Source organism: Sturnira hondurensis, unplaced genomic scaffold, assembly GCF_014824575.4.
Source record: "Sturnira hondurensis isolate 20B ecotype Veracruz unplaced genomic scaffold, ASM1482457v3 Scaffold0018097, whole genome shotgun sequence".
Lineage (NCBI taxonomy): Eukaryota > Metazoa > Chordata > Mammalia > Chiroptera > Phyllostomidae > Sturnira > Sturnira hondurensis.
The window spans coordinates 2,021,359-2,047,629 of NW_028090728.1; the positions used below are offsets into that span (position 1 = coordinate 2,021,359).

The 26,271-nt window shown below is 49.8% G+C and overlaps 1 protein-coding gene across 1 annotated transcript; it reads right to left on the reverse strand.

The window, feature by feature from the left end:
* Positions 1 to 122: 122 nt before the first annotated feature.
* ALKBH5 (alkB homolog 5, RNA demethylase) lies at positions 123 to 25,958 on the reverse strand. The gene is made up of 4 exons (XM_037068765.1): positions 24,145 to 25,958; positions 15,105 to 15,185; positions 4,479 to 4,634; positions 123 to 3,302 (listed from the first exon to the last, which is right to left on the reverse strand). The coding sequence occupies exons 1-4, from the start codon at positions 24,912 to 24,914 to the stop codon at positions 3,125 to 3,127; spliced, it is 1,185 nt and encodes a 394-aa protein (XP_036924660.1). The 5' UTR covers positions 24,915 to 25,958; the 3' UTR covers positions 123 to 3,124.
* Positions 25,959 to 26,271: the final 313 nt, after the last annotated feature.

A 26,271-nucleotide genomic window follows, 5' to 3' on the forward strand; every position in this document is an offset into this window, starting at 1 on the left:
TAGGCTACAGACAAGAATTCGGCCCCCCTGCCCCCCCACAAATCAACAAAAGCATTCTGTGAAAAATGACCAACTATACAGAATTTATAATAAAGAGTATTGTATATTTTATTTGTAATTTATGTGCTACACATCTTTTATATCAGTACAATTTATAATAACGTGTGTATATGACATATGCCAGGTCTGTCTTGTATCCTCAGCACCTAGCACAGAGCTTGGCACACAACAGGATACAGATATTTTCTGAATGAATGAATGAACATGACTTTGGACCTCAGTTTCCCCTATCACATAACAGGGTTGGAGAAATGGGATGGGCTCCTCAGGTGGGCAGTACTGGTGCCAGATGTTGTCAGAGCACCTACTGTGTGCGAGGCTGGGCTGGGGACAAAGAGTGATGGGGCACAGCACCCTGACCCAAACAGCTGGTGCCCCAAGATATCTCCCATTTCCTTAAGGCCTTTGCAGGCTTGGGGACTGCTCAAAGGATTGTCGCAGGCCAAAGAGCCACTGTACAGGTGCAGACACTGAAGCCAAGGACAGAGCAGGCCCTGCTACAGCTGGACCCCCTTTTCCTTAGCCTCTCCTGTTTCTCAAGCCTACTGGGCAAAGGGCCTCTTGTATCCAAGAACTAGGAAGAACCCAAGTTCTTCCTAGTCACAGCCTAGTTCTGGCTTTGTCACAGCTACAGAAGAGAGGCCCTCTCAGCTCCCCAGCTCTCCATGTGAGGCCCCATCCCATGTTCCCAGTCAGGGGCCCAGGCATAGAGTGGGGGTGCCCACCTCTACCATGTACAGTCAGCATGATCTTTGGCAAGTTACTTTCCCAATCAGCTCCAATGCCTCCTCTCTGGGGCGTCCAGAGCCCAGCCTGCAGCCCCGTGGCCATCCCTGCAGGCCCAACTGGCCAGATCTGTCAGCAGTTTGCAGGACTGAGCCTTGATTGGAAACTTGTTCCATCTGGACTCTCCTCACTGTTCAATGGGCAGTTAAGTGGCTTGCCAGGTTTCCACAGCAAGAATCTGGCCTAAGAGACTGGCTCAGGGCACTGGAAGCAAATGAGGGAGCCCCTACACCAAAGCCCTGACCAGAACCTAAGAGCCAGGTGTGGGACTTGGAGGTACTAAATCCCTCTGGGCTCCACTCCCACTCCCCGAATGTCTGTCTCGTGCCTGTATCCACATGCCACAACTCTACTGTATGCATTTTGAAAGCAAGGACCAGAAAAGTTTTGCTCACTACTGGGGCCACCGTGTGGGCTTGGCCAGAACAAAAGAACTCAAGAATGTGTTTTATGAGCAAAACCACTTGCCTATCTTCTACAAAGAGCAGGCTCTCCCCCCTGCCTTTGCTCATGCTGTCCGTCCTTCACTAGCACACAGCCTCTATGATCACCCCTTAGGAGGAAGGGCTTCCAGAGCTCAGCAGGGCACGATCCCAACTCCAGGGCACCTGGACACACTGTTTATGAAACCGACCCTCCTGGGAGTGGGAGAGAAAGCAGAAGGCAAGTCCACCCTGTTGGGCAATGAGTTCTGTCCACCACCAACCCCCGTTTGGAGTTTAAAGAGAAAATAAGGGGATTAAGGAAGCACCAAAGGCAAGCCCTCTCTTATGACAGCATCAGACAACTGTTTCAAAATATATTAGATTTGGTTTTTATTGTAGAGCACATGTATGAGGGCAAAGTGCTGCACACACAACTACAAATCATTTTGGGGGGGAAAGCTGTAAAAAAACGAAACAAAAAAACAAATGAAACCCTGCAACTGCTTTAGTTATGTAGTTCCAACTTGAGGAGTCACGCTGGTAAAGGAGTTCTGGCCCCTAAGAAGGGATTCTTGATGTTCGCTGCCCTAAATTCCTGCAGCCTCAGACCCGGTGCCCTGTGAAACAAGGTCCTCCTGTGGTGGAGGCACCCTGGGGACTTCGAGGGCCTTTGCTCTCAGCAGGCCTGGTCTTGGCCCTGGCTGGCAAGGGGACGTTTCTAACGAACCCAGACCAGAAAAACTTCATAGTCCTCGAGAATCTGAGTAGGCGGAAACTGCCAAAGAATACTTTTTCCTTTTATTACTATTTTTTAAAAGCCCTTTTCCAGCTCCCATGCCCCATGGCAGAAGAGACACCAATCCAGTGTGCAGACCTGAGCTCTGGCTGTGGGTGTGGCCGCAGGTGGACAGAGGCGGGCACCTTCCTACAGGGATGGTGTGAGTAGAAGGCCCACACTGGCCAATGCAGAAGAAAGTAAAGGCGAAGAAAAAGACACGAAACTGAAGAAAAAAATAAACTGAAAACAAACCCTTACTACACACCAGAACAGTTTTCCATACCCCAAATGCTAGACTTGGAAGGACACCAGTCCCTCTAGCTAGAAACAATTCCTAAAACTGCTCCAACATGGCAAGTCTAACTGTTCATACAACCACACACACATGCCTGAAAGAAACAATCCAGTGAAGAGGTGTGCTCTTAGTGAGAGGCCAGGACCATTGCAGCCAGGTACCTGTGGGCAGAGCAGGCCAGTGGGTGTGGAGCACGCTGGGACTCAACCTGCAGCTGTGGGGTACAGGGGCTGGCACTGTTTAGGCCCCTGCCTAGTCATCCTGAATGACTCAGCCACAGAAGGAAAAGGGTGTCTGCATGACCTTCCAGAGCCTGGAGAGCAGGTGACAGGTGGAAGTACAGCAGGACCCTTTGGAGCCAGTGAGACCCAGGAGATCTGTACCCAGCTTTGACATGGGAGGGAGGGGGGAGGGACTGAACTTCATTAATAACACTGAGAAGGATTTACATATAAAGCAAAACCAGTAACTTTCTGAACCAAAACATTCTGTGTGTGGTTTTTTGTTTTTTGTTTTTTTGTTGTTTTTTTTTAAATAAAACTGACCTGACACAGCCCCACCTGAAGACAGTTGCCCTGTATGCCTCTACTGGCCACTCCAGAATGAGTTTCTGTTAGCCTTTCTGTCCAGGAAGAAAACCAAAAACTAATTCTGTTCCTCAGCCTTAACAGGCAACAAACCATGGGGAAAAAAGGATCAAACAAAACAAAACAAAACAAAAAGAAAAACGGGGTGGCTACGTGAGGATTAACCAGAGTTCCAGAGAGGGTGCAGCAGGCCTCAGTGCCTCCGCATCTTCACTTTCCTGGTGGGGCTGCCTGTGGCCTCTGGGCAGTCCTCCCCAGACTCGTAGGACTTGCGCCAGTAGTTTTCAGAGCTGAGGCTCCCCCTCCGCCGGTGCGTGGGCAGTAGCACTGAGCGCCGGTTCTCCTCCTTGTCCATCTCCAAGATTCTAGGCCTGCAAGGGGTTGGAGTGGGAGGAGGAGGGAGGGGTTATCCGAGGGGCTGGCCCAGGCCCAAGGCCTCTTACTTCTAAACCCTCTGCACCCGGCACTGGCCCTCACTTGCAAATGGCTCACTCCAGCCTGGTGGTTCTCCCCAAAGGGGTGGCACTGGCAAAAGCAATGGCATCGTGGTCCCTACCAATGAAGTGCTAGTGGCTGCCCTAGTCTTTGAGACATGTCCCAAGTACCCTGTGGATCTGCTTGGTTCTGAGTCTGGTGCTCTGAGTCTGTCAGATAGGAAGAGGCCTTCCCTATCACAGCCTAACACCCTGCACAGTCCTGCCATCTCCCTCTACTTCTCAACCCCCAGCCTACTACTGCCACTTTCTATCTCTGCCCACCTCCTCTCTCTGCTCACCAACCCCACTAGCCCCTGAAACCACCAAGCTCTTCCTGCCTGTGTTTTAGCCCATACAGTATCTCCTGCCTAGACTGCCCTTCCCACAGGTCTTCCTCATCATTCTGGTATAAGCTTACACAGTACTACCTCAGAAACCTTCCCCAATCCTTCCAAAACGGGTTCCTGGTCCACCATCTTCCAAGTCCCAAGCTTCCCTCCCATCATTTATTTTTTATTTTTTTTTAAAAAGATTTCATTCATTTATTTATCTTTAAAGGGGAAGGAGAGAGGGAGGGAAACATCAATGTATGGTTGCCTTTTGTGAGTCCCCTGCTGGGGGACTTGGACTACAAGTCCAAGTCCTCTTGGCCTGCAGGGAACTGGACTACAACCCAGGCATGTGCCCTGACTGGGAATCAAACCAAGATCCTCTGGTTCGCAGGCCTGCGCTCAATCCACTGAGCTACACCAGCCAGGGCTGTTCCCTCCCGTCATTTATGTACAACACACAAGAGTGTCTGGGTGGACTGAAAATGCGAAATTATGGTTAGGCCACAAGCATTTCCACTTGTCGGGGTCTCGACCCAACCTCTTCTTGCTGTGGATATAGGCCATCAGTCAGGGGTCAAGGTGAATGCCACCAATGCCACCAACCCAGGGGAACTAGACATAAAGCTTTAGAAAGCTGGGCAATACCAGGCTCCTAACCACCTATCCCAGGCTTCCCTACCCACCTCACTCTCCGGCTGGGCCATGGGGCTGCTTTGCTAGCCTTTGATGAGGGTCCTACCTGTGAGCAGCATCAGGGTCTGCCTTGCGGTGGGACCGTTTGGGTTTCAGAGCAGGGTCCCTGTTGTTTCCTGATAAGCGATCTGAAGCATAGCTGGGTGGTAACACGGAGCTGCTGAGCGACTTTGTCTCCAGCCGGGGTGCATCTAATCTAGTCCTGCAAAAGAAACAGGCATGGGGATTACCTGTGAGCCTCTGGTGAGGGTACAGATCCTACCAAACCAACTCTCTCTCCAGGCAGGCTGAGTACGGAGGCCAGAAGTTCTGCTCTGTGCCTCAAGTCTCTTGTGGTTCAACCAGGGATTGGTTTGACTGACTTCTGAAGATACTTCTGAAGTTCAGGCTTAGGAGAAGGGAACGAAAGACATTTGTGGATAGGAAGCTGCAGCCCCAGGGGGAAAGATCCCAGGGCACTCTTTCAGTTGGATAAAGCAGCTCAGGCCCAGAGGGTCTCCAGAGCATTTCCACCTACCAGATGGTTGCAGGCCCTCTGGTGGGCACCAACATACTCTAACAGACAACTTCATCCTGGCCTGAAACACCAAGACCGGAAGATTCTCCTGGTCCAGGTCTATGGAAGGGCTGGAGGGAACAGAGTGAGAGTTTCTCCACTCTCTCACACAGGGACACTGAGACCATGGCAGAGCCAGGAGGACCCAGGCCCAACTCCACATTCAAGTGCTCGTCCCACCACAGCCACCTGGAAGCTTTTGTTCCTTCCAGGCTCCTGACTGGGCCAAAGGCTGCCTTTTTTTTTTTTTTTTAAGATTTTATTTATTTAGAGAAAGAAAAAGTTAGGGAGAAAGAGGGGGAGTGAAATATCGACGTGAGAGAGAAACATCACTCAGTTGAGACTTGCACATGCCCCCAACCAGGGACTGAACCCAAAACTCTGCATATATCCTGACTGGGGTATGAAACAGTCAACCTTTCACTTTGTGGGATGAGGCCCAATGAACTGAGCCACACCGGCCAAGGCCCAAGGGCTTTTGAAGGCAAAGTCCCCACCTAGTACCAGGTACGAATTTCAAGGAATATACTGCTTAGTAAAGGAAGAACATGCAAGGTCAGGTCAAGGAAGAGGGGTTGTAGAAACTGGGCAGGGAGGTATCCAGGGCAGTGATCTGAAGCAAGGCCCAGAAAACCTCAAAGAATCCCAAGGCTCCGTCTAGGATACAAGGCTGGCTGGCAAATCAGGCTGGTACAGCAAAGGGGCTGGAGAGAGGCCTGGATGAGGAGTAATGGAGGTACAGCCAGCAGAAGGCCCTGGAAAGCACCTTTCCCATAGGCTGCTGGACACAAAGTAGTAATTTGATTCTAAGGGAATAGGTGCTGTGATTAGGGCAGGAGTCAAAGTGGAGGTAGGATCAGATGCTGTCTTGCCCTGGCTGCCTGGCATTCTTGGTAATAACCACATCCAGTCCTCTAAGGTTCCCCTATCCCTACCGGCTGGCCTGCTGTAAACAGACGGGAAAAACAGGGTCAGAAAAGCAGCAGGTCGCATATCCTGGAAGTCTTGGGAAAAAGGTTTAAGCTTAGGTGAAAATGTAAGCCGGACAGCCAGGAGTCACAGGGCTTTGACCCTGAGCAGAGGTGCTCTCCTGAGGCCAGCAGGGGGAACATACATTCTGATGCTCTCAGGCTCAAACTAGTGGGCAGGCAGGGCAACTGGTCCCTACCCCTTGGCTTTGGCCTCACAGAGGCAGAAGCCAGCAGGGCACAGCTGCCCCAGTCTCAGCCTCCACTCTGGACACTCTAGAATCAGGGAAGCAGGACCCAACAGCAAGAGAAGACCCAGTCCTTGTCACCATCCCTATCTGGGCCTCAGTTTTCCAATCTGGGCAAAGGAGGGAGAAATGGGATGGGCTCTAAGGCCCCTTTAAGTTCTCCAGGTCTACAAACCAAAGACAAGTCGCCTCCCTCAAGGCTAGGATTCACCACCAGGAAGAGGTGGTGCTGGGTAACACCCAGACAGGGAAGAGGAACGTAGAATCACCTGAGCCCTGAAGCCCTCTTCTTTACCAGGCCAGACCTCACATCCCTGGTGCTGAGTTCTAGGTGGCAGAGATCAGACCAAATGAGACATCAGCCATTAAGCTTGACTTCAAGGACTCCAAGGGTCTGAAGTCTTGTGGAGAAACCAGTTCCCTTCTGGCACCACAAAGCTAAGTCCTACACTAAGATCCCACTTGTGCCAAGGAGCATACACTCAGCACAGACAAACTTTTTCAAGCCAAAAGCCCCTGGTGTGTAGGGATGAGCACCCTGGAATTGTTTCCTTGGGTTAGTGACAGATGGCAAATAAACAGCAGAGCCACTAAGAGAGCCCAACCTCCAGGGCTGGAAAACACAACCTCGTCCCGCCACACAGGCACAGCTGTCACAGGCCAAGCCCTGGTACAGCCCCGACCTTCCTGAGCTGCTTATTACCTGAGTGGCTGCTTGAGCAGCCAGAGGGCAGTGGTGGCAGCTCCTCACTATGGGTCTAGGGCTGCTGGAGAATCTGGGGAGAAAGGTATAACCAGTCAAGACTGGATAGGCCAGGAACATGGGCCAGCTCCATTGCTCTTTAGCTGCCTAAATGAGGGAAGGGGGTTGTTCTGCCCATATGGCAGCTCTATAGCTACTGAGGGGCAGCCCTCAGAGGAGGGGTGACCAGAGTTGGCCCACCTGAAGTCCAGACTCCTGTACCCACTTTGGGGACAGTATAAGCTCTGGGACCCCAAAGGGCTCCTGACACCTTCCCTGGGGCTGTTACAAGACACCTCAGAAAAGCTGGAGAAGCTCCTGCCCTCCTTCCACTTCCAAAAAGCCACAAAGCTGCAGGAAGCCAGGCTAGAGCCAGATCCCAAGCCCAGGGCCCACCAGCAGCTTAACTAAGAGCACGTGCCTCCTAAAAGGCAGCAAACGTCCAGGGAACAGGCCAGACCCCTTAGGGTTCAGTGCGCAAAGCCAAAAATTTGGAATAAGAAAGCCCAGTTCTAGCAATAAGGTCTGGGCCTTCTCAGGTGGCAACAGATCTGAGTCAGCATTCAGAGATCCCAGCAAGGCACAGGGGGTTGAGGGCTAAACAGGTCGACTATCACACCAGAAACATCAACCAGGGTGTCAGGACAACCCCCAGGACAAAGCAGGGACAGGGCCTTGGTACAGGGGAAGCCAGAACAAAGGGAGGATGACAGCATTAATGTGACACATTACCATGTGACCTGAGGGGACAGGAGGGAGTTGACCAGTCCCAGGCACTCCCCTCCTGTTCTTTTATCACCCATGGAATCCTTCAGAGAAGCTGCTGGGGAGGACTGCACTGACTGTGGGGATGGGAAGCAATGCTAAATTAGAGAGCAAGTCACTTGCTTAGGTCACACAGCTACAACCCCACGATGGCCTCTGAAGCCCAGGTGGGCTCACTTCACTGCAGCAGAACAGAGCTGAGCAGGTAGACCACCCTTTCTGGGAGGTGGTGAACTGGTCTGCACTTCAGGACCCACTGCCAACCACTCCCCCAAATTCTGACTGCACCCTCACCAAGCACCCTTGAGCTACAAACCCTGGCTCTCCCAAGGGAGGCAGGAAGCAATGTGGTGGGCCTATCTGAGCACCCCTGTCTATTGAGTGACCGAGGCCCCCAGGCCTGAGCTCTAGCACCTATGAGTATCAGACTTCACGAAGCCCAGATCTATACTACTGTCTCCCCTAACCGTATCCACCCCCTTGGGGACAACCCCCGTCTTCTACCAGCCTCCCTCAAATATCACCCCCTCTCTAACTCCTGCCCTGCTTTCCCAGAAGGGGTGGACAGGTATAGAGGCCTGCCATAGTCAGAAGAGCCTAAAAGGCACATGAGGGTTATTACCCAAAGAGAGGGCACCTGTAGACCTCTCCCTTTTAAACACAACCCGAAAGACACCCAGGTCCCAAAGGCAGCCTTGCCAAATCATTCAGCCTGACTACAACAACTGCCCAAGAATCCCCTAGCCCAGGCCTGGTAAAGTCTAGATACCATCCTCCAGGAATTAGAAGCCCAGACACCAGACCTGTTTTCCTTCACCTGAGCCACTGAACAACATGCCTCCTGGAGTCCCTTCCCACCGGCTCCATGTGCCTCTGCTCACACTGCATTGACTGGGCATCGTCTTCCCCAGCACCTACCGTGCCCTGGCAAGGTCAGAGGGGAGGTGTGGGAACGGAGGGAAAGGGAGGGGCTAGGGGAAGCACACATGGCACCACAACTGGTCCAGTTTACAGGTGAGAACATAAGGCTCAGGTCACTCACTGACTTGCATTCAGCAAGGAAGGGTCAGAGCCAGGCCCAGAACCCAAACCAGTGACACACCCCCAGGTGGCCTAATCACCCCTTCTCCTTGGACAGGCTGTGAGTACAACAGGCTGGTCAGGCCAAGTGGGTAGGAAGAATGTGTGGGCACACACTAACTGGACCAGGGAGGAAGAGGTAGAATAGGAGACAAGAATCATGAAGACAGACGTGAGGGTAGGGGTCTCAGCAGGATGATGTCTCAGGCCTGGTCAAGGAAACCAAAACCTGTCCACTCATCCCTACCCACCCAAGGGGGTACCCTCAATTCTCTCCTCAGCTTGTCCACGCACACAGCCCCACGCTAGAGCTGCTCTACTTTCAGGGAGGGTCTCCCCCTGACCCTGGGACCCCTGAGCCTGAATGACCAAATAAACCATTTCGCTCAGCCTCCTATGACAATTTCTCCCATGCCAGTCCCCCACCCCAATGCTCATGCTTCAGTGGCTACCCAGCGCCCTCCAGATTTCTGTGACACAACACAAAGGCTTTTCTACCTTAGACTCTATCAGTCGCTCTAGTCCACCTCTCTTTGTGTTCCAGAATGGACCACCTCAGAGTCCCAGACTCTAAGCCTCTGTAAAGACCATCTCTTCTGCTTGAACTATCTTTACCCCTCAGCCTCTTCTGTGCTGCCTGTGCCCACACATCCTTGATCACCTTCAGGTGGCAGTTCTCTGAAAATCCTTCCTTGGCCAGTTCCAGGTGAGATGCTAAATGTCTGCCTTCCCCCCAAGGACAAAGGGAAGGAGAAGAGACCACATTCCTGGCATTAGCACAGAGCCTAGCTAATATCAGCCTTCCTTAACACTTGGCAAGTAAATCTTCAGCTGGCTTTTCCAGCTTCAGCCTCCTCTGAAGTGAGCACCACTTGACCAAGAAGGGTACTTACACTGCCCTGAGGCACTCCACATGTCTCCTATGCAGACCCAGTGCAGAGATTGGGTGCTTCCTGAAGACCCAGGGATTGGGTGTCCTGGCCACCAACCAGAAGGCCCTGAGGCTCACAAGCTCCCTCCTAATGATCAAGTGTTGATCCAAGGCCTCTTCCCTCACATCACCTCTTAACTACAGAGATCCTCTGTACTTCCTGCCTTCCAGCCTTTGAGCTTAATCACCATTTCTGCCTAGCATGCAGTGTCTAACACAGGAGCCAGATCTACCAGGCCTTTTTATTTTTTTATTTTTTGAGAGTACAATTATTAAAGCTGGAGACAGTGAAACAAGGAAGGGCTTAGGATAGAAGTAGCACCAGGAGAGCCCTGGATGGAGATGCTGTTAGCTCGCTGAGAAGTCAGAGAAAAGGGGCCTTAGAGACCAGGATCAGGGGGTCAGCCCAGGATGACCTGCCACAGCCCACTGTTCCCCTGGTTCTAAGTCTTGTGAGGATCCTTAAGAGTTCAGGAGATGGCACACCTGAGAGGGAAGAAAGGTGTGGGTGTGCCGCTACCAAACCTATCTTGAACACCAGCCCCCTCCTCCCCTGCCCTATAACCCCACCAAGCTGGATGTAATTCCCCACTCCCCTCCAGGCCTCGGGAAACACTCTGCTTCTAGAACAGTGCTCATTCTGCCTGTATTGCACTGGCATGCAAAATACCCACCTATCACATGCCAAGTGCCAAGGGAGCTAAATTTCCTGTATATTTGCTTCAGGTGCCTTGTGCACGATTGATACTTAATGTTTCTAAGCCTGAAATTCCTGCTCAAAGATCCTTCCAAGCTAGCTTTGCAGAGAAGTGCCACCCGAAGGTGGTCAAGCATGCGTGGGCACAAGCAGCACTCCACTCAGTGCCTAGCACCTATGCTAGGTGAGTGCCTGGTATGGGGCAGCTCGCAAGGTCCTTTGGAAGGTGCATACCAGGGAAAAAATGGACCACTGCTACCACCTGCTCTAAACTGTTACACCCGAGAAGTTGGTGAGAGTTCTTTCATTCTCTAACCAGTAATTTAAAACTTTACACCTTCATAAAGGCTAGGTCCAGCTTCCCTGCCCAGGGTGCCAATGATTGACAAAACGTGTGTATTGGGCAGCTTGCCCTGGGTGGGCCGGGAAACAGTGACATTCAGGGAAGTTGGGGAAAGCCACAGAGCTGACCAGCCTGCAGTGACTACCTCACCTCAACCCCCCTCTCTGTAGAGTAGTCCCCTTGTCACTTAAAACACACTTATCAGCTCTCTACTTATACAGCAGAGGCAAGAAAGCCCTTCTGTGTGTTTGTTTCTTAAACTCATAGCATCCATCCCACTGACACACTCAGGCAGGAGCAGGGCTTGGGGTGCACCACTGCACCACCCACCAAGGGACCACAAGACCCAGCACCAGGAGAGCCCTACTCAGCCATTTACTGGTAGGGTCCCCAAATTATAACACTAATAAGCCCAAGGATTCCACTGCAGAGGCTCTCAAGTCACTCCTGGCCTACCAGTTCTCCCTGTGAGAAACAATGACACTACATGCATGAAAAGTGAGCACCACCCATAGTAAAAGGAGCTGCATTCTAGTGAACTAGAAGCACTTGGCAGCCACCCACCCATTTCCCCCCATGAGGCCCTGAGAAAGACCATCCCAGCTGACTGACCTGAGCCAGTGACAGAGCCCCTAGGCCTTCCCTCTAATCTCAAGAGAAGACAGACTGTCTCTACCTCTCTGCTTAAGAGTAGGACCAGGCTCAATGACCAGGTTCTACACATCTGAATGTGACTACACTAGAAGACATCAAGTCAACTGGGTATCCACCAAGGCCACATCCCTGATATCTGGGAAGTGCCTGGGCCAAGATGCTCCCCTTTTCATCTGTCACCAGCTTGTCCTTTTCTCTTTTTTAAAGATTTTCTTCATTTTCAGAGAGGATGGAAGGGAGGAGAAAAGAGAGCCACAGCACATCAATGTGTGAAAGGAACATCGATAGCTGCCTCTCATGTGCCCCCAACAAGGGACCCAGCTGCAACCCAGGCATGTGCCCTCACTGGGAATCAAACTGGCAACCTTTTGGCTCACAAGCCAGCACTCAATCCACTGAGCCACCCAGGCAGGACCAGCTTGTCCTTTACCAAGACAAGCCCCTACAGCTATTCTGGAGCTGCTTCTCCTCAGTCCTCTGGGCCATGCCTCATGCTGAGCTCCTGATGGATCGGGATCTCCCTGCCCCTAGAGAACACAGATTTGGAAATTCACAATGCAAGTGGGTGGGCTATGACAGTTTAAATGGAGAGGAGGTACAGTGAGACTGCTACAGGTGTGTATATAGATGTTCCCTGAAAGTCAAATCAGCCAACACCTAAGCCTTGAGGGATGGCTAGGTTAACCAACTTTCAGTGTGTATATATGGGTCATTTGGGGGGTAGGGTATATAGATCAGAAGCTAAACATGATAGATGGGAAAGCATTCCCAACAAAGGCCACACTGTTCCAAGAGCCCAGGACACAACTCCAAGGAGAACACTAGGAACTGCAGGTGCTTTAACATAAGTGAGGAGTAGAAGAGATTAGGCTGGATGGATAGGCAAAGCCGAACAAGGAGCTTGGACAAGATATTTTATTCTGCAGGCAACAGACAGGCCTGTGCCTCAGCTGCCTGGAGAAGCTGGGGAGCACCCTTACTCCTCATTAGCCCTCTCACACCACAGATCTGTGCCTGCCCTCCAGCCTAGTCCCTGGCTGGCTCTTGGGACCACGCAAGTCAGAAGGTCAAAAAGCTTCAGTCACTCACAATAGCCATTCTCTGAGGTCAGACCACTGCCAGGAGTCCGGGTGGCTAAAGAACTTCCCGGAAGAACTGGTTACCATTACAGACATTTCCGCCCACCAAGGAGCATCGAGGCAGCCAGGTATGGGAGCCACCATTCAAAAAGGAAACAGCTGATGCTTTGGCTATGGCCACCTCCATTTGTACCTCCAGGAAAGATTTCCCTGAGATAAGCTATTTTCAGAAGCTTGGGGGGGACACCTGGAAGTTGCTGCTCTGGTTCTTATCATCTTGGGAGTTCCTTTCTAGTTCCTGGCCTGGGTGGACTACCCAGGCAGCAGCTGGTGGTACCAGGTAGAAACTGAGAAGAAATGAATGGCACTCTGGGCTCCATCACTTCCAGGTTCTAGATTTTGGCCTGTGCTGAGAACTACAAGGCAGATAAACAACCTCCTGATGAATTGTGGGAACATTCTTTGGTTAGAGGAGAGAGGCTGCTAGATGCCAAGCTGACCTGTGTCTGGAGCTCCCAAATATACCCAATGCTCTGCCTGCATCATAGCTCTAAATCACCTCCTTTAACACAGAAGTTCAAAGTTCTGACTTGAAGTAGCAGAGCCAAACCAAAGAAACTTGCCACCACATAATTTTAAATTTCTAGGTCCAAAGTTATCAACTGAAGTTAGAACAACAAAATAAGGCAAGTTAAGGAAATACTTAAAGAGAGCTACCAATGACTAAACCTGGAATAAACTGAGGATAAAATAAATACCCACAAGACCATACTGATGTAAGTAAATGATTAAGTAAAAGAATAGCCCTGGCTGGCGTAGCTCAGTGGATTGAGCGCGGGCCTGCAAACCACACCATCACTGTTCGATTCCCAGTCAGGGCGCATGCCTGGGTTGCAGGCCAGTTCCCAGCAGGGGACTCATGAAAGGCAACCATACACTGATGTTTCTCTCCTTCTCTCCTTCCCTTCCTAAGATAAATAAATAAAATCTTGAAAAAAAAAAAAAACTTAACACATTCCATATTTAGAGGTTAAAAAATAAAGAAAGAAAATAAAGAAATAAATGAGGGAGAAGAAGTCATTCCTGTGCAGAATTCCAAGTACTGTGTGGCTACTTGTCCCTTAAAAAGGGCTACTTTCCCATTTCATGTTAGCTGCACACAGAGACCTCATCCTGGGTATGGTACAGATGGGAGAGAGGTTTAACTCTGGAATGCAGAAATCTAGTGAGCACAACCTCATCCAAATGATTAGTGTCAACAATAGCAATATTAAGTCCCATGCTCTGGACATGACATTGAGGAGAAGAGTACTTTATACCTCTGCGGTCTTCCTCAAGAAGACCTATAACCCCAATCTAACCATGAGAAAAATGAGACATCCCAATTGAGAGATATTAAAAAAACACCTGACCAACGTTACCATGAGTAAGGCAAGTCTGGGAACAGTCACAGCCAAGGAGACTAACTAAGGTGACTAACTAACAACTACAACAACAACAAAAAAGACATTAGGAAAAAAGTAAAGAAATCTGAAAAAGTATAGACTTCAGTTAAATAATCATGGGTCAATGTTCATTTAACTGTAATATAAGATGTTATCAACAGGAGGCAGGGGGTGTAGGAGACATGGGACCTCTTAGCACTAGCTTCACAATTTTCTGTAATCTAAATTGGTTCTAAAAATGTTTTTAAAAAAAAGATGGCAAGCTATAGGATGTTCCAGCCTGGGTCTCAGCACTAGTCATGCTCTTCTCACTAACGTCTCATCTGACCCTGCACTCCATTCTAAAGGCAAGTGTATCTTGACTCAGTGTCTGCCTGGCCCAGTCTATTCACCCCATGAGCAGAAAGAAAAAAGTGCCAGTGAGGCTGGTTGTGGCAGTGCTGATCAGCACATCTCTGACTCCCTGGCCAGAGAGGAGGGACAGCCACAAGCTACACACCTGCAGAACACTGCTGCCTAACCTCCCACCTTCGTTTCCTTCCCTCACTCCCTGTCCTCTCAAGAAAACCTAGGCATTTTTAAAGTAAGCTGCTAAGGCACAGTCTAAAAATAATCTGCAAAAACACACATGACAAAGCAGAATCAAGGAGGTGGGGAAAAGAAGGGGGGGTTTGGAAAAGTGTTCCCCAAATCCTGTCTTAAGACTATTCCCATAAGAACATTAGCAGCATGTGCTTTTGTTCAGTCCTAAGCTCTCTACAGTTAAACAGCCACAGAACTTACTTTTCTAAGGAAGAAAGTATACTTTATTCTCACAGAATTCAAGTTTAAAAAAAAAAAGACTATAGAACCTTTTTCTTCTCTCAGGCTTTAGGTGCCATGCTATTGATACAAAGGAACCAAGTTCTAAGTCACAGGTGGCAAACACAAGGCCACGGGCCGAATGTGGCCCAACACCTTGTTTCTACCCAGGGGCAGTGCTGAGCTCCTTGCCCCTAGTTAAGGAATAGTTACACTTATACAGTCCTAAAATTACCTCTGGCCCTCTGAAGGCAACCACAAGGCTCTTGTGGCCCCTGGTGAAAATGAGTTTCATACCCCTGTTCTAAGGGAACCCAGACCCACACCTTCAGACAGGCAGGCCTGCAGGTGCCAGCCACTTACTTCCTGAGGATGATGACCGCTCTGCGCTCTTTGATGTCCTGAGGCCGTATGCAGTGAGTGATTTCATCAGCAGCATATCCACTGGAAAAAAGAAAACAGAGCATGGCAGAATGGAGAGTAGACAGACAATCACTATTTCTGGGGCATGGGGCAGTGAGAAGAAAAAAATATGGTTCAGGTCTTATGGCGGCCCTCTGCCTCATTATTTGAGAGGGTCCAGGATCTACATGGAAGGCAAATACCATGTTAAGCTCCAGAACACTTCTGTCCAGAAACTACGCACGGAAACCTTAAGGCAGAAGCCAAAGCAAGAATCTCCCAGTACAGGATATAAGGACTTCTTATAAAGGGCCTTCAAAATGGTACACCTCTAGTCACTTTGGAGGCAGCTGGAGTGACTCAGGCCAGACCGTGGTGACAAGAAAAGCATCTCCTCCTCCCTCTTCCCTCCCTCTCCCACCCTTCAGCTTGCTGAGGAAGCCAAGGTAGATGCAATGTTCAAAAAGAGATTGTCTACTTGAAATACAGCTTTCAAAAAACCTCCATTTGGGAGGACATCTTGAAGACAGCTGTGTTTGGGTTATTTTAAGAATTTCCATCACACTCAAATATCTATTTCCATCAAGATACATGACTTTTAAAACTGCTCACCAACCAATGAATGCAGATGGCTGTCCTCTTCACAGCTAACATCTCTCTATCTGATATCTGGAAGCAAACTCAACTTTCCAAGCCTCCTCATTGAGCACATGGCACCCCAAGTTCCTCCTTGGGGAGCCTCAGCCAGAAATACAGTCAGCAGCAGGCCTGGAGGGAGGGGAGTGCCTTCTCTGCCTTCTCCTTCTACTCAGGATTCCCTTGACCACCCTAGACGATATATCTTCCTCTACATGGCTTCTTGTCAGCTCCCTTCTTAAGGACAGCTGTAAAGACATATGCTTAACTGTCACAAACACTGTAGGCCAGCCTGCCCCACTGTGGGCAAGATGCAAGAGCAAATAAAAAAGTTTGAGAGGGAAGCACCTCTGAACTGGAAATCTGATTTGATGTCACATTGTGAGTAGTGAAAATAACCTCAGAGCTGCTCCTAAACCAGAGTTTTTCAGTTTTCTCTGTGAACATCAGTCACTCAAGAGACTATGGACAAGCCCTGGCTGGTGTAGCTCAGTGGATTGAGCGTGGGACTGCGAATCAGACAATCGTGGTTCGATTCCCAGTCAGGGCACATGCCTGGGTTGCAGGCCAGTTCCTGGCAGGGGCCAGTTCCCAGCAGGGGATGCACGAGAAGCAACCATACATTGATGTTTCTCTTCCTCTCTCCTTCCCTCCCCCTCTAGATAAATAAACAAATATTAAAAAAAAAAAGACTATGGACAAAGGCCCACAGTCAAATCAATTTGGAAAATGTTAAGGAGTTTACAGATCTGAGAATTACTATAGTGAAAAAATCTGCTGACTTTAACTGAGCACTGACCAAAGAACCTTCCCTCAAATAACACCCATTAATGTTTGTAGCATGAAAATGCCACACAGGAGTTGAGGAGTTGAAGAGACTTGGATTTGAACCTCAACTCTGCCACCTGCTAGCTTTCCGACCTTAGATAAGTCACTTGCTGGGCCTCAACCTAAGTTTCTTCATCTGTAATAGGTTCTGGGTGTTCATTTTGTTATGCTTTATAACTTGGGTATTCCTTTATGGCCACTAATGATTATAAAATTTTAATATTTAAAAATTTATTCATTGCCCTGGCTGGTGTGGCTCAGTAGATTGAGCGCCAGCCTGTGAACCAAAGGGTTGCTGGTTCCATTCCCAGTCAGGGCACATGCCTGGGTTGTGGGTGTTTCCCAGAAGGGGGGCACTTAAGAGTCAACCACACACTGATGTGTCTCTCCCTCTCCCCCTCCCCTCTCTAAAAATAAATAAATAAAATCTTTAAAAAAATGTATTGATTTTATGGAGAGTTAGGAGGGGGGAGTGGGAAACATCAATTTGTTGTTTCATCCATTCATGCATTCACTGGCTGATTCTGGTATATACCCTGACAAAGGACTGAACCTGCAGCCTCTGCATATTAGGATGATGCTCTAACCAAGGGAGCTACTCGGCCAGAGGTGGTTATAAAATTTTAAAAGGGGAACAGTGCCTTCTCCCTTCCAGGTAGAATTACAGAGTTATATGACTACATGGTTGGCATCCCTGGAAAGAAGCAGTGAGAGGCCTACCCTCAGAGCTGCTATGAGAATTAAGTTAGATAATGCAGGCTGCCTGGAATCCCACTCCCATTTACTAAATATCTGACACAAACCAGATGAGGGCCCTGGACCACCCTCCTGGGGCAATCCAGAGCATTGGATTCAGCACCTGCCAAGAAGATGTGATCCAGGCTCCCCATGCAGGGATCTGCAAGCAGCAGAGGCCTCCTGAGCCCTATTCCCAAGGCTAGAAGCTTTAGCTCTCCTCCTAGGTTCTTATTACTCCACAATGAGGGGAGTGCAGGGCAGTCCCATAGAAACACAGGACTTCCTCAAAAAGCTAAATCCAACCCCCCAAAGATGCTCCAAGGAACATTTCTAAGGCTTAAAATCTGCAATACTGGCTACAGGCCACCTTCCCTACTGTTAACAAGTGTTACTGATCTGACTTTACTACAGGCACTGTCAATGGCCCTGACTTTCTATCTCCAACAAGAAACCCTTCCGTTAATACAGTTCTAGAGAAAATCCAGATGTTTATCAAAGCTTAACAGTCCCTGCACCCCAAAGGGCTCTAGAATGTTAAATAAGCCATGCCAGGTTCCTGCCATGGAGCCCAAGCCTCAGAACTAGTGAGGAGGTGGGACTGCAGAGGCCTACAGAAATGACCATGCTACTGAGCCCCCTGAAAAGCTCATTAGCATTGGTCTCCTAGAGCTTCCTGGCAGCTGGGACACAGCCTGCTGACCCCTCCCTTAAAGTATCAGGCTCCTCTGGGAGCAGGCAGCTCAAAGTCCTGACCAGGGGATGTTTTTCCCGCCAACCTTCAGCAGGAAGGGTCCAGCAGAGACCAGAGGGTTATTTTCTAAGGAACTTACTTGCTACAAGAGAAACTGTTTGCAAGTCCTGGTCTGCCAACCTGAAACTTAATATGCCTGGGTCCAGCCTTACTTGGCATAAAGAAAAGTTCCAGTGCCTCCTGCTCTTTTGTTTTCAGGGTGGGGGGTGGAGTACCGCATGCTGGTCAACCTGCCTGGGCTGAGTCCCCTCATGCAGCAGTGACTAGTATGCTGCCAGCAGAAAGACTCACAGAACATGGCTCTGTCATCCACAAGTTCTGTGCTTTAGGGTGACTCTCAAGAGTCTCCTCCCCTGGAAAGCTTTCCTCATCTCCCTAGGACAGGACTCCCCTACAGTGCCCACCCACGCCTCTCTATTATTACATTCAGTCTTGTGGAAAATGTCTTCCCTACAAGACGAAGCTTTGCAAAGTTTTACTCATCTCTGCCTACAGTGGACACAAAAAAATGTGTTAAGCTTAACTGTTCCACTGCTTTGAAGCCTCAGTTTCTACATCTGCGAAATAGCAAGTTGTTCTTCAGAGGATTGGTGCAGGTTAAATGAGAAACCTGAATAACTCAACAAGAGATTGTAAATTCTCTAGGAGACCATCTTGGAGACTGAGTTGTCAAGGCACATTTCCACAATGGCCCCCAGTCCCCTTCTCTTGTGCCCTGCCTGGCACGGGACAAAACCAGAGATGGAGGGACCAGCCAAGATATTGGCCTTGTGACAGCCTCCCTCTGGCTGGTGCTACCCACTCTGGGCAGCCTCCAGTGATAGGCCTGCATGGCTCAGAAGCTTAAGGTTTTTGCAGACAGCAGACAAGCCACCTGGCACAGGGGTGGGATTGTGAGCTCTAGACCCAAACCTCAAAAACAACACATGGCGTAATTTTGCTGGAAGTCCTGGGACTCCCTATAAAGAAGAGCAACCTTCTCCAAGTCCCAATTCTATAAACACCAAGGTAGAGATAAAGAGTAGCTGAGCAGAGAAAGCAACTCATCTCCGGAGGCACTTTACCTCAATTTCAAGCACCCGGTAATGTGAAAGAGATTCAGTCTTCTATAACAACTCCATAGTATTAACAGGCCCATTTGGCAGAGGAAAACTTAAGTCCCAGAGAGATTAAGTAACATGCTCAAGGTCAAACAACTATAATGATGACACTGGAATGCCAACTGAACTCTTGGTTTCAGTGTCTATGCTACATTTTTGTTTTTTGATTGTGGGTGGGGAATAGGTAATGAGGGGTAGGAAGAAAAGTCCATTTATGTTTCCTGGTGACAAGCTCCAATCTGTCCTTGGGGCCTCACTGGCCTCAGCAATACCTTAGTAACAGCTGCACACCAACCACCCAGCCAAAAATGGCCATCCGGCCCTGAAATTTTTATGGACTGTTTATTTTCTGCTTGCTCTAAGCTTCATGATTAAGACCACAGCTTTCTGCTAGCTTCCTTTTCCTTTGCTGCTATCTGCTTTTTTGTCAGGCCTGGCAGAAGCGAGGTCTGGCCCAGAGCACCTCCTGAGAATGAATGCATAGCCCTGACTTCATATAGAGGTTCCCTTCCCTCCCATGGAATCAAAAGATTCCACATAAGAGATGTGGCCCAGGCCTATATGCCCTACTTTCCAACTATTTTAGGCCAGAAAGCTAAATTTTGCTTTCACCCTTAGCCAAATAAGATCAGCCCTTAGCCCAGAACTGACAGGAGTGCCCACTCCACCTCGTATCAACTGTGAACTAGAAGTCACAGGCTGAGCTCACTTCTTTGTATCCTATGGCTGGGTGAGATATCACAGTCATTTCCAGACAGGTGGCTAAGGCCTGGGTCTCTGACATGTGGCCACCACAACCACTGACCAGGCAATGATTAAAAGTAGCAGCAAGTAAGCAATTAGCCTTGAGGTAATCATTCTAATTAATCCTACTGAAATGTTTTTTTTTAATATTTTTTATTTATCTTTAGAGGGGAAGGGAAGGAGAGAAATATCAATGTATGGTTGCCTCTCGTGCTTCCCCCGCTGGGAACTGGCCTGCAACCCAGGCATGTGCCCTGACTGGGAATCAAACCGCGATCGTGTAGTTTGCAGGCCCGCGCTCAATCCACTGAGCTACACCAGCCAGGACCTGAAATGGTTTTTTTTAATCTCCATTTTTTAAGATATTTTATTTATTTATCTTTAGAGATGAAGAGAAGGAGAGAAGGAGAGAAATATCAATGTATGGTTGCCTCTCTTGAGTCCCCTGCTGGGAACTGGCCTGCAACCCAGGCATGTGCCCTGAGTGGGAATCGAACCGTGATGGTGTGGTTTGCAGGCCTGCGCTCAATCTACTGAGCTACACCAGCCAGGGCCTATTGAAATGTTTTAATGTGCCCATTCACCCTTCAAGAAGTAGGAGGAGTACAGTATAAAGAAGAAGTAAAATATATTTAGCTCTCTAGAGAACAGCATTCAGAGAGGATCCACCAAAGCCCAACAGGGGAAGGCTACAAAAAAACAACTGCTGATTCAGTTTGGAAAGAAGTTTTGCAGCACTTCCAGAAGGGTCTGTGAAACCTTGCTCTAAATGCCTACATTGGGACACTGCTGAATCAATGTGTGACACACACTAATATCCATGGTGACAACTATTAATATAAGAGTATATTCTGGCCCTGGCAAATGTGGCTCAGTGGATTAAATGTCAGCCTATGAACCAAAGGGTTGCTGGTTCAATCCCTGGTCAAGGCACATGCCTGGGTTGCAGACTAGGTCCCTAGTTGGGGGTGCGTAAGAGGCAACTGCCCTTTGATGTTTTTCTCCCTCTTTCTCCAAAAATAAATAAAATCTTTAAAAAAAGGGGGGGGTATTCCAGCCACATTGGCTTGGACAGGTATAGATAGCACTGCCACAAACAAATGAAGTCTGACTCATAAGAATTCCTAGAACCTGCCCTGGCTGGTGTAGCTCAGTGGATTGAGCGCAGGCCTGTGAACCACACAATCACAGTTCGATTCCCAGTCAGGGCACATGCCTGGATTGCAGGCCAGTTCCCAGCAGGGGACTCACGAGAGGCAACCATACACTGATATTTCTCTCTTTCTCTTCCCCTCTATAGATAAATAAATAAAATCTTAAAAAAAAAATTCCTAGAACCCTTCCCCATCTGCAGAGAACCACTCTTTATCAGCCATTCCCTTCCAATGGCAGCCTATACAACTCCTCCTCACCCCTGGGCTGGGACACACACTAGGAAGTGAAAGAAACCTTCACCTTTTTACCAGCTTGGGTTAGAACTTAAGCAGGATTTGAAGAGAACCACTACTAACAAGCACCCACCTGCACACCAAGTAAGCTGAGAGTGCTAACTGAGCAGGTGTTATAAGATTTAAATTAGTGGGGTGCTCAGAACTCAGGAGCAATGGTTCACAATTAGAGATGATTCCGCAACCCCTTAAGGAAATTTGGTAACATCTGGAGATATTTTTGATTGTCATAGGTGTTACTGGCATCTAGTGGATAAAGGCCAGCGATGCTACTAAACATTCTAAAATACATAGGACAGCCCCAGCACAACAAAGAATTAGCCAGCCCAAAAGTCAATAGTACTGCCATTGAGAAACTCTGATCTAGAGCTTTACCAAGGCATGCCTCACCAGACTCACTACTTCAGGTCCAAGCTGGAGGTAAGGACTAATAACTTTACCTGCCTCAAGTCAGCATCTAACCATGCCCCTTACCTATGGCTATTCCCTGCTACTGCAGCCAAAGCCTCATTTGCTTGGCTAACTCCTATTCACCCTTCCAGTTCCAACTTACCTACCCTCAAAACTTCCAACATCCCAGAATGGGTTAAGATGTCCCTTCTCCCTGCTCAACATGCTCCTGCAGTTAACTTCCTGGGCTATAACTGTCGACAGTCTCCACTGCCTTGCAAATTCCATGAAGGGAAAAGCCACGTTTTAGGCTCCACCAAATACCTAGCCCCTTCTCCAAAGAGTAAGGGCAGAGAATCATTAAATGACTGCACAGAAGCAAGTACCCATTTAAGTGCCAGGTCCTGTATCATACACCAAATCATTTAATTCTAATAGGCTTTGGGTGTTGGCATCACCCCCACCTCCACTTTACAGATGAGAAAGCCAGGACAGAGGATGCCCAGGAGATCCCAAAGCAAATGAGGGTTGGATTCAAAGCCTGGGGCAGCACTTTTCAGGACACAGCTAAGCCTTCTACACTAACTGTACAGCCAAGTCAGAATGGCCGGGTGGAGGGGGCGGGACTAGGAAAATTTTAGGACTTTACTATTCTAAAGAAAAGATTGCATTACTGTTCACTAATAGACCTACTTTAAAAAAATTTTTATTTTTCAATTACAATTTACTTCCAGTATTATTTTATATTGGTTTCAGGTATACGATATAGTGGTTAGACAGTCATTCACTTTACAGAGCGTTCCCCAGACCTGCACTTTAAGAACATGAAACTTTACTCTTCAATACAGGGGTGTCCATGTATACCAAGGTGCAGGAGTCTCAAAGTCACAAACTGCCCCTTGTGATCTCATTACACACCTGACTACTGTTAGACCTTCTGATAACCCTAAGGGTCTGTGACTATACGAAAATTAACATCCTATTAAGAGACCAATCGCCCTTGGATAAGATCCTTTCAGCATCTAGTACCCTTCAATGAAGTCAGACACCAACCTGTCTTCCACAGCAAATCACTTGAGAGGGGCTGCTGTGGAAATCCCATCCTAAAGGGCTCTGCTAAGACAACAGTCTGGGAACACCACGTATAGGACTGAGGAGGAGCTGAGAAGCCCAAATGACAAAGAGGCAACTGACACATTAGAAAGCCTAAGTACTGCTTCTGCTGCGACTGACTTCCCAAAATTTCCCAACAGAAGGCCTTGGGTATCACAAGGTTCTGATGCCATTCCAGATATGGAAGCAGCTTCAGCTGTTCAACTCAAATTAGATGACCTGCTCCTGATATGAAGAGGGCTCCAGGGACCCTGCTTCCCCCCTTGATCATGGGCTATATCACACTGCCTGCACTTCAGAGATTAAACTGCTTACAGCAAAACCTCAGCGTGTTCTGATCCCACAGTAGAATCTTGTGGTCAACCAAGCCACTCTGAAGAGCTGAAGACTACACCTCCTAAAAAGTTTAGGGGATTACTGAAGTACACTGCTAGATTTACCTGTTTCAGGACTAGAAGGAGGCAGCTACCAGGTAAATGTTTTGCTTCATATAAACAGCAAAGGGGTTCCAGCAGGCAATCCTCTCTGGGGGCAATGATTAATTCTCAGCAGAATCTCAGGCCTAAAAGAGGTCAAGAACCTAAGTTCTGCTGCTGACATAACTACAAATTCCAGGTAAAGAGACCAGCTTTATTTTGTTTCATTTAATCCTGGTAACAGGTAACACATTCTTACAAAAGACCAATAGGCTCTACTGCACCCACAGGGACTGAGCTTTAAGAGAGGGCTGCCCTCTATGCCTAGCCCAAACACAACACCGTTCAATTCCAGGGAAGTCACTACCCCTCTTGGGAATGGAAAATGTGTAGCAATTAAATATGCTCACGGGCCTTCCTCCATATTTTCTGTTAAGAAATCCAAGAACACTTTCTCTGTTAGGGAAAGCACGAATACCCGAGTTGGAAAGATTTTGAAATGATAAGTTCAACTCATTTTTCAAAAAAATCACATATTTGAAAACGGAGCTCGAAAATAAAAGTGACTTGCTAAAAAACACAGAGATTCCTAAAACCTTACTTAGACTTCTGGAAAGATGAATTCCCAATCATGCCTATGATCATGTCAAACCTACTCTCGGGATACAGAATTCTAGATGGTTCCCTGACCCTTCCCTGCTTTCATATTGCATGTTTTAAACGCAGACCTCTGAACGGGTTAGAACTGTAAAGTGTGGGCTTCAACTGACTCCTGCCACCTGGGTCAGGGTAGGCAGTTAAAGCAGCAGGCCCGCCCTCTCCTCCCAGGTGGGTTACCTGAGCACAGTCACACTCCCCCTGCGCACTGGCAGGGAAAGCACAGGTTCCGACACCCGAATAGGCTTGAACTGGAACTTGCAGCCGAAGCAGAGCGCGGAGTCGCTAAAGAAGGACACAGACACGATGGGGCGCTCGAAGATATGGATGGGGTCCACGTGGGACACGATGCAGCCACCGGGCTGGTAGTCGTTGATGACCGCACTGTTGACAAAGCCCTCAGGGATGACGCGGTGCTCCACCAGCTTCTGGATCACCAGCTGGTGCACCCACTCGGGGATCTCATCCACGTCGCCTGGCGGGTAGAGGCGCTCCTGGCCGGGACCACGCTTCTGCAGCTGGGCGCCATACGTGTAGCCCTCGCCGAAGAAGTACTTGTTGCGCAGTGGAGCCCGGTCCACCGTGTGCTCATTGTACAGGCCCTTCTCGGCACGGGACACCACCTCGTCGATGCGGGCCTCAATCTTGGCGCACTCGTCCTGGCTGAAGAGGCGCATCTGCCGGATGCCGCTCTTCACCTTGCGCGCCTCCTCCTCCTTCTGCAGCTGCTGCTCCTCGTAGTCGCTGCGCTCGGGGTCCGAGTCTTCCTGGTACTTGCGTTTGGCCCCGGACAGCGGGTAAGGCTCAGCGGCAGCCGCGGCGGCGGCGGCGGCTGCCACAGCGGCGGCGGCTGCCGCCGCTGCCTCCCGGCTGCCCGTCTTATAGTTGTCCCGAGACGTCATGGACTTGAGCTTTTCACGCAGGTCCGTGTAACCGCTGGCGGCCGCCATAACCCCGCAACGCTGCTTAGGGTCCTTCGGGGAGGGCAGGGCGGCTGGGCATGGCTCTCTGGAGACGTGCCCCGGGGCCCCCGAAGGGAAGGGGGTCCTCAGCGTCAGGCCCCCATGCGAGGACCCGCCAGGGGAAGTCAAAAGACCAAGTGCTGGGTCGAGCCTCAGAGGCGGCGGGTCATGCAGCGGTGGAAGCTACGGTGCTTCCTCCTCCTCCACCTTCTCCACGTCCCGGGCAGCAGGGGAACCAGCAGCACCTCATTCCGCGGAGGGCCACTGCGCAGGATCGGCTTGACTCCCGGCCAGCCCCTCCGACGCCCGGCCCAGCCCGCACTTTAAAGAGCTCCTCACGACGTCACGCACCGCTCGCTCGACGTCCGCCAGCGCCGCTCCTCAGAAAACTCGTCGACGCGCACGCGCAGTGACGCCGGCCACTGCGGCTCTGCTATCAACGGGCATGCGCGAGCGTGCGGGCCGGGTCAGCAGAGATGTATGCGCAAGCGCAGACGGGAACAGCTCCTCGCCCACCCCTCCCCCACTCTAGGACTCCAAGGGAGCACACTCAAATAGCAACCTGCTTCCACGCCGTGCCACCTTCGCGGCGAAGGGCTCCCTCCAAAGGGGTGCGCTCACACTGCCAACGCTGTCGCTATGCTGCGTCACGGCATAGTCCGACTGCCCGAAAATGCCTCAGCTTCCGACAACCTAGGCTGTCGGTTACCGTCCCTTTTGGCGCTTTCACTTCTTTCAAGGGCCACCAGCCACGCGCTGGGCGGGCCCAGATGGGAGCTTCCTGAAGGTGGTTGGTAATCATGCCTGTCAATCAGGCGTTCGCCTTGGCTACTACATCCGTCACATAATTATCGGCGGGGAGGGCCCCTGAAGGGTGAATAGGTGGCTAAGTAAGTGCCTGAGTGAAGCTCTTACTGGAAGAAAACTCTCAGACGCTTGAAACAACTTCTGACTATGGAGCCAGGAGCCCTGAGTCCCAATTCTGAACTCAGGCAACGATGTTCACAGAACCTGGATGCATTGACCGGGAACTTCACTGCCCGCCACCCGCCCCACCGCTACCTGGAGCGGACGTTCCACGAGTCACGTCCGGGTGGCGGTGGGTGCATGCGCAGTCGGGGGACGCTCCGGGTTTGGCTTAGTTTTTCTTTGGAGGTGGGGTTGGGGGCATCTGTTCCGCGAACGCCCGGAAACTAAAGGGGACAAATGGCTCACGGATAAGGCAAAACTATAGATTATTACTAGAGACAATTCAAAAATTTTGAAGCGTGCGTCTGGGTTCCCGGCGCGAGCAAAGGCGTAGCGATTCGGGGTGCGCAGAGGCGGGTCCACAGATAGTGGTTTC

Coding starts and splice junctions, on each gene's coding strand:
- ALKBH5 (XM_037068765.1), bottom strand. CDS start 24,914: ATGGCGGCCGCCAGCGGTTACACGGACCTGCGTGAAAAGCTCAAGTCC. Junction 15,186..24,144: donor GGGAGTGTGACTGTGCTCAG/GTAACCCACCTG, acceptor TCTTTTTTCCAG/TGGATATGCTGCTGATGAAA. Junction 3,303..4,478: donor GACCCTGATGCTGCTCACAG/GTAGGACCCTCA, acceptor AACCCCTTGCAG/GCCTAGAATCTTGGAGATGG.